The following is a 12,471-nucleotide window of genomic DNA, read 5'->3' on the forward strand; positions in this document are numbered from 1 at the left end:
CGGAGCAACTAAGCCCGTGAGCCATGGCCGCTGGGCCTGCGCGTCCGGAGCCTGTGCTCCGCAACGGGAGAGGCCACAGCAGTGAGAGGCCCGCATACCACAAAAAAAAAAAAAAAAAAAAAAAAAAAAAAAAATATGGAATACTCTGGGAGTAAATCTGACAAAAGATGTGTAAGACCTATACACAAAACTGTAAAACATTGCTTAGGGAAATTAAAGAAGGCGTTAAATGATGGAGAGGTAGACTTTGTTCATTGGTCAGAAAACTAAATATTGTTAAGATGTCAGTTCTTCCCAAATTGACGTATAGATTCAACACAATTAATAGTAAAATCCCAGCAGCTTGTTTGTAGGGATTGCCAAGCTGATTGTAATGCAAAAAACCTAGCCAGAACAACTTTGAAAAAGAACAGCAAAGTTAGAGTCCTAATGCTATCTGATTTTGAGCCTTATTGTAAAGTATTAAGACCGTGTGAAATTGGTATAAAGATAGACCAGTAGATCAGTGGAACAAAATAGCATCCGGAAATAGACGTGAGCATGTACACACACACACACACACACACACACACACACTCTCACTCTCTCTCCCTCTCCCTCTCTCTCATGAATTTTGATAGAGGTGGAAAGGTAATTAAGTGATAGTCTTTTCAACAGATGGTTCTGGAGAATTGGATATCCATATATATAATTTATTTTTTTAGAAAATGGAAATTCTTTAACATTATTTACACATTTCTCAGGTTTGTTTAGTAGTTGTCCTTTGGCATTAGTACATTGGTACGTGAATTATGAACTAGATTGTGATCATTTTATTTTTTAAGATGTCATATTTCAACCTGGAGATCTGAGATGTAAAGTTGGAAGGTAGAAATAGAGGTGGAATGTGTATTGGATAATATATTCTAACTGTTACCTTTAGGTTTCTAGTTCTTAATATCTTTTTTTCTTAATATTTATTTATTTATTTGGCTGTGCTGGGTCTTAGGGTATGCAGGATCTTTAGTTGCAGCATGTGGGATCTAGTTCCCTGAGTAGGGGTTGAACCTAGGCCCCCTGCATTGGGAGCATGGAGTCTTAGCCACTGGATCACCAGGGAAGCCCCCTTAATTATTATCTTTGATTCGTTCTCCTATCTCCCTATAGGTTGGGAAGGAAAAAATGCTAAAGGTGAGGATTGTGAAGATTCATCCTCTGGAGAAAGTGGATGAAGAGGCCACTGAGAAGAAATCTGATGGTGCCTGTGATTCTCCCTCAAGTGACAAAGAGAATTCTAGCCAAATCGCTCAGGACCATCAGAAGAAGGAGGCAATTGTGAAGGAGGATGAAGGAAGGAGAGAGAGTATTAGTATGTATGATAGTAGCTTTCCTTAATGAGTTATGCAACTCATATTATGCGCAAATCTTTTTGAGTTCTCTAGCAATTAAATTTGTAATTGGGTTTTGTTGATATATAGACATGATTTTGTCTATTTATGATTCCGAAAACAACTAAAATACCTACAAAGTGAATCAAGATTTAAATCTCCCTACACAATTAAGACAATTGGGAAGTCATTTCCTCTAGTTGCTTGGAAATCTATGTGCACATACCTAGCTACTCAAGATGGGAAAGAAGGTTTGCCTTCCTTTTCTCCTTAAGTTGGAATTATGTACATGTGTGGAAGGGGGGTGATCAGAGTATGAGGGATAAATTCTAATCTCTGTTTCTCTTCATGTTGCAAGCCAGTGTGACAGTTTTGAGATACTTCCTTTTATCTGTATTCCGTAACTCAGATTCCTCTCAGATGGGAGCTGCCAGAATTCTGAAACACTATGATATCTGAAAGTAATTTTTAGGGGCCTGGAGACCTAACGTAATGTTTTGAAAGTTGAAGAACTGAGACATTGCCCATTGGAAAAATAAATCGTCCTCTGAGGTCGTCTTTTTTTTCTTTTTTTTAATCTGTGTCAGTAAGGAATTTGACTGGGATAGGTGTCTTCTGTCTCCAAAAATATGAGTACTCAGTGTTCATGTATATTGATCAAATTTTACCTCATTATTTAACTATTACAAAGTTTGCATTAGAACATTTCATTAGAATGTTATGCTGTATGTCTTCCATTCTATTCTTTGTTTCTCCAGATGTTTTGGATATATGCAGATGGTTTTAAAGGAATGTTCTTATCTAGTCCCGAGGAAACTTCTGAGACTCATCTGCCCCAGTTGTTGATGCTTCAGTTTTGTTTTCCACTCTGCATTTTGAATGCTAATGTCTATGTTTTTCAGTTTCTCTTTTCCTTCTTTTTGATACTGAAGTTTTCTAACATGTATATTACTTATAATTCCCAAGACTTGAGGTTGATAAGTGTTTTGGTTAGGTGTTGACTGGTGATATGTCTTCTAACACTTCTTCTAGAATCAGATCATTGGAATACCAATGATGTGTTACAGTTGTTAGTTTTTTTGTTTTTGTTTTTGTTTTTTTTTCAGTTGTTAGTTTTATGCCTTAAACATTGTGTACTAGGAACTCCTGGTTTTAGGCTTTGGCTTCTTTTTTAGGGTGTTATATGCCTTAGTTTAGGTTTTAATTTTGGGATATAATGTTATTGCTAGTATATGGAAAGAATGGTAGGCAGGCTAAAGAATGTTATGATGTACTCTGAATGTTTTCAAGGGGAAAACTGATTAGAATTTCCATAGAAATATGAGAGACAAATTCCAGTATATAAAGTGTTTTCTCACAAGGTAACCTTCCTTCTACTTTATGGGGGGAAAATGTATTAGGCAGGAAATTTTCAGTTTTGTGTTTTGTGTTTTTTTTTTTCTTTTGTGGTATGCGGGCCTCTCACTGCTGTGGCCTCTCCCGTTGCGGAGCACAGGCTCCGGACGCGCAGGCCCAGCGGCCATGACTCACGGGCCCAGCCGCTCCGCGACATGTGGGATCTTCCCGGACCAGGGCACGAACCCGTGTGCCCTGCATCGGCAGGCGGGCTCTCAACCATTGCGCCACCAGGGAAGCCCAGTTTTGTGTTTTTAACCTCACTGTTACGAATGTCTGTGTTCTTCCTTCATCTCAGAAGGGAGCCTGTCTGTCCTTCCTCTTGGTCAAGATACTTGTGCTTTGAATTCCATTCCTTCCTGCTTTCTCAAGGATTGGGTTAACTGTTATTATTCTACTCTACAGTGTTTTTAACCCTCTGTCTAATGGTTCTTCTCAACTTATAAACAAAGTCCCATTTTCTAAAAACAAAAACATACCCTCCCTTGATCCTGTTGTTCTATTTCTGTCTTACTCATTCAAGCCAAAGTTCTTGAGAATGTTGTCTCCACTTTCTGACCATCAGTTTATTCCTTATGCTATTATAGTCTAACTTCTGCCTCTTTATTCCTAAAAACTGTTCCTAATAAGGTTATGGGTGACCCCTAATTGCCAAATCCACTGATTTCTTCTTAGTCTATTTTACTTTCCTTTTACATTTAACACTGTTAGTCACTCTCAAATCTTTTAGTTTATTTGATACCACAGTCTCCTATTTCTCTAACTTCTTTTTTTTATTTCCTTTTTCCCCACTTTCCTTAGATTTTTTTCATATGGTTTTGTTCTGCCTTTTAATTTTTCTTTTATTTTCACCTTTTTATTTTTCAATACATCATCTACTTGATTTCTAAGGCAGAAAACTTAGAAACCTTTAACATTACCACATCTAGTTGGTTACCAAGTCTGTCTTCTTGACTGTTTCCTTCATTCTGATACATTAATCCAGATGTTTAAGATTATATCTTATGATTCCCTTTCTTCAGTCTCACCTTCCCGTTTTATTCATTTTCTAACTGCTGAAAGTGCTTTTTCTTCATTTTTTCACACTAGTGCTCTTTCCAAAATGTACATCTAGTTAGTTAAATCAAAAATCCTTTGTTTCCCTATTGTCCATAAGACAAATTCCAGCCTATAAGAGTGGTATACAAGGTTCGTTATAATTTATAAACCCCTACTTACCTCTGTAGTCTGATTTTTTTAATTGTACTGTAGATCATATTCACCTGTATCTCATTATTTGCAGTCTCTGAACAAGTCATATTCTTTCTCAGTCTTCCCTGCCTATCTTCCAGACTAAATTAGACATTGCATCTCTCTTTTTGAGTATTTTTCTCTCTAATCTAGTATTTTTCTATACCAACCTCTATTATAGTATTTACTACATTGTATGGTAATTATTGTTGACTCCTCCCATAGACTTTAGCTACTTGAGGTAAGGACTTTATGATTTACCTTTGGGTCCCATCACTCAGTGCTTGGTTGCAGAGTAAGTGTTCAGTAAGATTACTGAGTGGATAGAATTAAAAGAATTATTTTTTTCACTAATTTCCTATTGATTTGACTAGATGACAGAGCACGTAGATCTCCACGAAAACTTCCTACTTCATTAAAGAAAGGAGAGAGGAAATGGGCACCTCCAAAATTTCTGCCTCACAAATATGATGTGAAACTACAAAATGAAGATAAGGTTAGTTGGCACTTTATATTAAACCTCTTACATGTAGTAGATGTTGTTTAAGAAAATATCAAACGGCTCGTTTTCTTGTAGAAAATGTGCTAAAGAAAAATGTTAATAAATTTGTTTCTACAACAAATTCTGAGTGGTTTTCTGGTCTTTGTAATTATGACTTTAAAGTGTGTTGTCTTTCCTAGGAGGTAGCATGCTTTTTCCATTTTAATAGGAATTATTAGGGTGTAAGAATACTTTACATTTGAGCTTCAAATTTGAAAAAATAAGACTGTTTCCAATGGTTATGGACTTCCTGAGGAAATAGCTCTTCCCAGTTAAAAGCAGAGCAATTTGTAATATAATTAAACTCAGAAAGTGAGTTAACTCTAACCAGTGCTTTTTCAAGGAATCTGAAGCTAATAATCTAAAATGGTAAATACCCTTTAAATAACTTAGTACTATGTTTTATTGATTCTAAGATGTTCAACTTTCATATTTTTACATTTCCAGAATCAGGATAAGTATCTCTTTTTTGAAATTGAAGTATAGTTGATTTACAATATTGTGTTAGTTTCTGGTGTACAGCAGAGTGATTCAGTTATACATATATATGTATATTTTTCATATTCATTTCCATTATAGTTTATTACAAGATATTGAATATAATTCCTTTTGCTATACAGTAGGACCTTGTTTATCTATTTTATATATAGTAGTTTGTATCTGCTGGAATCAGGATATATCTCAATATCAATTGGCAAGAATTCTTTTCTTTGTGGTACATAATGTGTCTTTCATTAATAGCATCTTAGATTTCATGAAATATGCCATGTTGCTTTTGGGTACTCTTACTTCTGTATGTGTAAGATCTCATCATTAGAAAGAAGTGGCAGGGCGGCTAGGTGTGGAAGGCAGTTGCACGTTTGTCTTCATGTCTAACTGTTTTATAGAAGAAACAGCTATGGCCTGAGAAATTAAATAATTCTATCAAAGTTCCTAATTTAGTAAATGAGATTAGGAAGGATTAGGAAGGATAACATGGATCTCTTCCCTCTTTAGAGTGTTGTTTTTTTCCCACGTCAGAATGCTGACAAGTCTTATTTCATTTTGACTCATTTGTTTTATAGTTAGTGACCTGAAGACATTACTGGATTGTTAGGATTTCTTTATATTTGAAAATTGGGTGTTAAATACAATTTTTCACTTAGCTCCCATTCAGCAAGGTGGCTAGTTAAAACATTATTGCTGGGACCTCCCTGGTGGCACAGTGGTTAAGAATCCACCTGCCAGTGTCAGGGGACACAGGTTCGAGCCCTGGTCTGGGAAGGTCCCACGTGCCTCAGAGCAACTAAGCCCGTGCGCCACAACTGCTGAGCCTGCACTCTAGAGCCTGCAAGCCACAACTACTGAAGCCTCCATGCCTAGAGCCTGTACTCTGCAAGAGAAGCCACCGCAATGAGAAGCCTGCGCACTGCGCTGAAGAGTAGACCCCACTTGCCGCAACTAGAGAAAGCCCGCACGCAGCAACGAAGACCCAGTGCAGCCAAAAATAAACAACAAATAAATAAAAGAAAATGAATCCCTTATTGATGTACCTTTATGTAGTATTCCCTTCCTTTTCCCCCTTCCTTTTATAAGCGATTGATGATGACTTTCCATTTACTTCTTTAAAAAAAAAAAAAAAATTATTTATTTATTTATTTAGCTGCACCGGGTCTTAGTTGCAGCATGCAGGCTCTGTGTTACAGCAGTTGGGATCTAGTTCCCTGACCAAGGATTGAACCTGAGCCCCCTGCATTGGCAGCATGGAGTCCTAACTGCTAGACCACCAGGGAAGTCCCTCCATTTACTTCTTTTTTTGTTTGTTTGTTTTTTGTTTTTTGCGGTATGCGGGCCTCTCACTGTTGTGGCCTCTCCCGCTGCGGAGCACAGGCTCCGGACGTGCAGGCCCAGCGGCTATGGCCCACGGGCCTAGCCGCTCCGCGGCATGTGGGATCCTCCCGGACCGGGGCATGAACCCGTGTCCCCCACATCGGCAGGCGGACTCTCAACCACTGTGCCACCAGGGAAGCCCCCTCCATTTACTTCTGAATGCTTAACAAGAGGAACTGTTGGTTCAACAGATATACCCATTTTTAGGACTTTGATACATATTGACACATTGCCTACAGATATCTTTAACATTCTGTCTCTGAAAATTCTTCTTCTTCTATCTAGTATATAACCTATTTTATAGGTGTAATGATGAGTTTTCCGGAGAGAATATAAATCTTTGTTCTCATTGGTTAATTGCTTTTTACCCCAGTAGTGAGTTATTTTTATTTGTTAACCTAGATCATCAGTAATGTGCCAGCAGACAGCTTGATTCGTACAGAACGCCCACCAAATAAGGAGATACTTCGATACTTTATACGGCATAATGCATTACGAGCTGGTACTGGTGAAAATGCACCTTGGGTGGTAGAAGATGAATTAGTGAAGAAATATTCCCTGCCTAGCAAGTTCAGTGACTTTCTACTTGATCCATACAAGGTAAGGTCACTTAAGTTTTGGACAGCAGGATGGAATACTATTGAATGAATTTATTTTCTCTGATGGTTACAGTAGATTTTGAACTCTAACTTCAGATAATTCGAATTTTTCACGTATATCTATTTCATATAGATTGTGATTATGGGGTTGGTGGGGAAGAGGCCACACTGAATATCTCCTCTTCTGATTTGACTTATTTTACTATGGTTGCATAATTAAAACAAAGAAACAAATTACATGCATGTGCTTTTTTGTCTCAGATCTTTCTTGGAATGAGGTATGGTATTAAAAAAAAATTATTTTTGCAAATTGATTCCTAAAAATGAAAACTGATTTTGTATGTCAGATAAGAAGATCAAATATACTGGCAGCCTTGAAAAGGACTAAGTATTGCTTTGTATGACAGATTAGTAGAAAATCTAGCACTTCTCTCTATTATTTTTCCTTTAATTATCTCATTTGATTTTCGGAATATTCTTAAAAAGTTGTATATATACATTAATTTTTATCTTTTTCTTGTAATTATGAAAAACTAAGGCTATCTTAGTTATCTGAGTCATACAACTAAGTTATTTCAGTTACCTTATGTTGATATTGTTAACAAAAGTATATTGAGAAATAATTTTATTTCTTCAAACATTGGTAAAGACCTCCAACCATAGTTTAGCATTAGCTTGTTTTCTTATTCTAGACCAGCACGATCAGGCATTATCTTCCATTATGCTCTTTAAATTTTTAACATTTGCGTAAAAAGAAAAATTTAGGGATTAGTTGACTTTTTCTAGATCAGGACTAAAATTTCCATGGAACACTATTTAGTAAACCTAAACTTTTTATTATTATTATTATTTTTATTTTTATTGGAGTATAATTGGCTTTATAGTGTTTTGTTAGTTTCTGCTGTATCGTGAAGTGAATCAGCTATATGTACACCTATATCCCCTCCCTCTTGGACCTCCCTCCCAGCCCCCATCCCACCCCTCTAGGTTGTCACGGAGTACTGGGCTGAGCTCCCTGTGCTATACAGCAGGTTCCCATGAGCTATTTTACATATGGTAGTTATTTATGTCAAGCCTAATCTCCCAATTCATCCTACCCTCCCCTTCCCCCTGTGCCCACATGTCCATTCTCTATGTGTACATCTCTTTTCCTGCCGTGCAAATAGGTTCATCTGTACCTAGAATTTTTCTAGATTCCACATATATGCGTTAATATACAATATTTGTTTTTCTCTTTCTGGCTTACTTCACTCTGTATGACAGACTCTCGGTCCATCCACATCTCTACAAATGACCCAATTTCCTTCCTTTTTGTGGCTGAGTAATATTCCATTGTATGTATGTACCCACGTCTTTATCCATTCATCTGTTGTTGGACATTTAGGTTGTTTCCATGTCCTGGCTATTGTAAATAGTGCTGTAATGAACATTGGGGTACATGTGTCCTTTTGAATTATGGTTTTTTCAGGGTATATGCCCAGTGGTGGAATTGCTGGGTCATGTGGTAGTTCTGTTCTTAGTTTTTTTAAGAAACCTCCATACTGTTTTCCACAGTGGCTGTATCAATGAACATTCCCACCAACAGTGCAAAAGTGTTGCCTTTTCTCCACACCCTCTCCAGTGATTATTGTTTATAGATATTTTGGTGATGGCCATTGTGACTGGTGTGAGTTGATACCTCATTGTGGTTTTGATTTGCATTTCTCTAATAGTCAGTGATGTTGAGCATCTTTTCATGTGCCTCTTTGTCATCTGTATGTCTTCTTTGGTGAAATGTCTATTTAGGTCTTCCACCCATTTTTTAATTGGGTTGTTTGTTTTTTGGATATTGAGCTCCATGAGCTGTTTGTATATCTTGGAGATTAATCCTTTGTCTGTTGCTTCCTTTGCAAATATTGTCTCCCATTCTGAGGGTTGTCTTTTTGTCTTATTTATGGTTTCCTTTGCAGTGCAAAAAGCTTTTACGTTTAATTAGGTCCCATGTGTTTATTTTTGTTTTTATTTTCATTACTCTAGGAGGTGGGTCAAAAAAGATCTTGCTGTGATTTATGTCACAGAATTATGTTCCATTAGGCTCTTTAAATTTTTATCATTTGTGTAAAAAGACAAATTTAGGGATTAGTTGACTTTTTCTAGATCAGGACTAAAATTTCCATAGAACTATTTAGTAAACCCGTTCCGGAGCACAGGCTCTGGGCGCGCAGGCCCAGCGGCCATGGCCCACGGGCCCAGCTGCTCCGCAGCATGCGGGATCCTCCTGGACGGGGGCACAAACCCACGTCCCCTGCATTGGCAGGCGGACTCTCAACCACTGCGCCACCAGGGAAGCCTTATACTTATCTTTTAATGTATTTTGCATACCTTAAACAATAATTTCGTATTCCCCAATACTCTTTGACATTTCACTGATTTTATCTTTTGAGTTTATGTATGTTTGTTTTTCCTTTTTATAAAATTGGTTTTCTCAAAGAACTTTTGGCATCTCAGCCAGGACAGAATATAGTAAAGGTATGGATAAGTAGACCATAAGAGAGTGCTTTGGATTCTTTCCTGATCTAAAGGAAATTTAAAATAATGCAGTGGGGACTTCCCTGGTGGTCCACTTGTTAAGACTTCGCCTTCCAGTGCATGGGGTGCAGGTTCAACCCCTAGTCAGGGAGCTAAGATCCCACATGCCTCAGAGCCAAAAAACCAAAACATATAGCAGAAGCAATATTGTAGCAAATTCAATAAAGACTTTAAAAATGGTCCACATCAAAAAAAATCTTAAAAAAGATAAATAACTAATATAAAATAATGCATTGAACATCAGAGTTGATCACATGTGATCTGCCTGTCCCAGAGGCAGTGGGTTTGAGCTTACTTTGGCAGCAGGTACATTGAAATGGGAACTAAAAGCAATAAGTTAAAAATATTTTTCTTTGGTTTTTGTAGAATTTAATGTTCTTCTAGGCTGCTGAATACAACTACTATAGAGAGAGATGAGGTCTGGAGAGAGGAAGCAAGTTGTGAGTAATAGTTTTAGGAAAGGACCAACTGGGAGAGTTTAGGTGGGAAAGAGGAAAACTATTTAGAAATGTAGAATTTTGGAGTGTTATCTGAGTAGGGCCTAGTGTGGTGATTGGGGGTGTTCTTGTTGTCTTGTAAAACCTTAGAATATTAATTACTTGAGATTAAAAGCTATCTTACTCATTTTATATCCTGTGATGTTTCTTATAGGTGGCTAGTGAATTCATTTCTTTAAGTTCCATTCTGTTTATTGAGGAGAAAAATGCAACTGACAGTTGAGTTTAGGGGTAAATATTTTGTAGGCCTAGTGACTTGGAGGAATGATTTACAAGGTACTTAGATGATAAAATAACTGTCATCTAAGATGAAATCAGCCATCTTAGCTCATTTCCATATACTGATACATTGCAGCTCTAGTGTTTTGTTAGTCTGTCCATAATGTTTCGCCTTTTCTTTTTTTTTTTAATAGCTGTGCCACATGGCATGCAGGATCTTAGTTCCCCAATCAGGGATCGAACCCGTGCCCTCCGTAGTGGAAGCTCGGAGTCCTAACCATTGGACCACTAGAGAATTCCCTGTCCATGTTTTGAACTCTTATTTTGGAGTGGTATATCCTAGTAAGGAAGCATTTGGTTAGAGACGTAACAAGAAAAATAACACTTTTTAAGACATTTGGAGTCCTAAAATAATTTGGATTGATTTAATATGATTCTGAATACATTTTAAAAACTTTTTATTTTGCAATAATTTCATATAGAAAAGGTGACAAATATTATAAAGAATTTCTCTGTACTCTTCAAGTAGATTACTCAAATTTTAACATTTACCACATTTGTTTTATTATTCTGGTTTTTTTTTTCTTTTTTCTTAATTTGTTTTGATTTCACTTTTTGGTCATTTCAGTTTATTATTTACTGCCCTCCAAGTTCTGGATTAGGAGCTATTGAGCAGATGATTTTTTTAAAAATTAATTAATTTATTTATTTGGCTGCATTGGGTCTTAGTTGGGGGATCTTTGTTGCGGCCTGCAGGATCTTTCGTTGAGGCGTGTGGGCTCCTTGTCATGGTGTGCGGGCTTCTCTCTAGTTGTGGTGTGTGAGCTCCAGAGCACGGACTCAGTAGTTGCAGTGCACAGGTTTCTCTAGTTGCGGTGTATGGGCTCAGTAGTTGTGGCATGCAGGCTCTCTAATTGTGGCACAGGCTTAGTTGCCCCGCGGCATGTGGGATCTTAGTTCCCCGACCAGGGATCGATCCCACGTCCACTGCATTGGAACGCGGATTCTTAACCACTGGACCACCAGGGGAGTCCCTGTTATTTTTTTCTCTTTATACACGTTATTTTTTTCTGAGGTGATGGTAGTAGGTTATAAGATAGGATTCCCTTTTACAAAATACTTGCATATGTGTTTCCTAAAAGACAAGGGTATTTTCTATATTAACTATAGTACAGTGATCAAAATCAAGAAATTAACATGAAAACAATACTGTTATCTATAGTTTTTTTAAAAAGTAAACATAATCTCAAGATTTTATTATCTTCATAATAAAACAAAATATGAAGCTTAGAACTGGATCATTTGGCTCTTTCTCTTCTTATGTCCTCCCGGCTCAAAGTGTGCGTGTCTTAATAGCCAGCATTCTCTTACATCTGCAGTTGGGCTCAATGCATTCAAGCCTCAGCAAAATCTTCTTTGTGGTTTTATTTAGCCTTTTTCTGGGAAACCAGCTTAGTCTGTCCACCATAGCCACTCTCCTTCCTGTCATAACGTTCCTTTCCTTGGAGAATACAGAGAATCCTTGCACTTCTTGTACTGTATCATTTTGTGGGCAGGTTTGCGACACTAATTACAGAAAATCCAGCAGGTTTTAGGAATGGTTACCATGTATGCGAGAGCACTGTTGGTGTGGAAAGAAGTAATTTACAGTTTTTACTCAAATTTTGCCAATTGTCCCATTAACATCCTTTTAGCCAAACATATTTTGTTTTGGCCCTAATAGGATCCAGGGTAGTATCATGTATTACATTTACTTGTTATGTCTCTGTAGTCTTCTCTAATCTGGATTAGTCCCTCAGTTTTCCTTTGTCTTTTAAAAACCTTGATAATTTTAAGAATACAAACCAATTGTTTAGTATAATGCTCCTCAATTTAAGTTTATTTCCTCATGCTTAGTAATACCACAGAACTGATGTTGTATTCTTCTCAGTGAATCATTTCAGAAGGCACATGGTGTAATTTGTCTCATTACTAGTGATACTAATTATTACACATTTTAAAAGATGTTCCTTATCTCTCCTAATAACTGATGTTTCAAGTAAGCGTTTATAGTCTTAAGATTTTTCTTTGAATAAATTTTGGTGCTTGAAGTTTGTTTATGAATTAGACACTAGAGCAACAGTACTTTTTCAAAAAAAATATTTATTTTATTATCATTATTCTTTTGGCTGCGTCGGGTCTTAGTT

The 12,471-nt window shown here is 37.0% G+C and overlaps 1 protein-coding gene and 1 pseudogene across 2 annotated transcripts in view; one reads left to right on the top strand and one right to left on the bottom strand.

The window, feature by feature from the left end:
• The window catches only part of BAZ1B (bromodomain adjacent to zinc finger domain 1B), a 67,101-nt gene that overhangs the window by 20,647 nt on the left and 33,983 nt on the right, over window positions 1–12,471 (top strand). For both annotated transcript variants that reach the window (XM_067013532.1, XM_059037220.2), the window contains 3 exons: window positions 1,147–1,348; window positions 4,367–4,488; window positions 6,805–7,002. In XM_067013532.1, coding sequence (XP_066869633.1) covers window positions 1,147–1,348; window positions 4,367–4,488; window positions 6,805–7,002 — 522 coding nt within the window. The remainder of the gene's footprint in view (window positions 1–1,146; window positions 1,349–4,366; window positions 4,489–6,804; window positions 7,003–12,471) is intronic.
• LOC131740903 (large ribosomal subunit protein eL42-like) lies at window positions 11,573–11,893 on the bottom strand (annotated as a pseudogene).

This window comes from Kogia breviceps, chromosome 14 (genome assembly GCF_026419965.1).
Source record: "Kogia breviceps isolate mKogBre1 chromosome 14, mKogBre1 haplotype 1, whole genome shotgun sequence".
NCBI classification, from domain to species: domain Eukaryota; kingdom Metazoa; phylum Chordata; class Mammalia; order Artiodactyla; family Physeteridae; genus Kogia; species Kogia breviceps.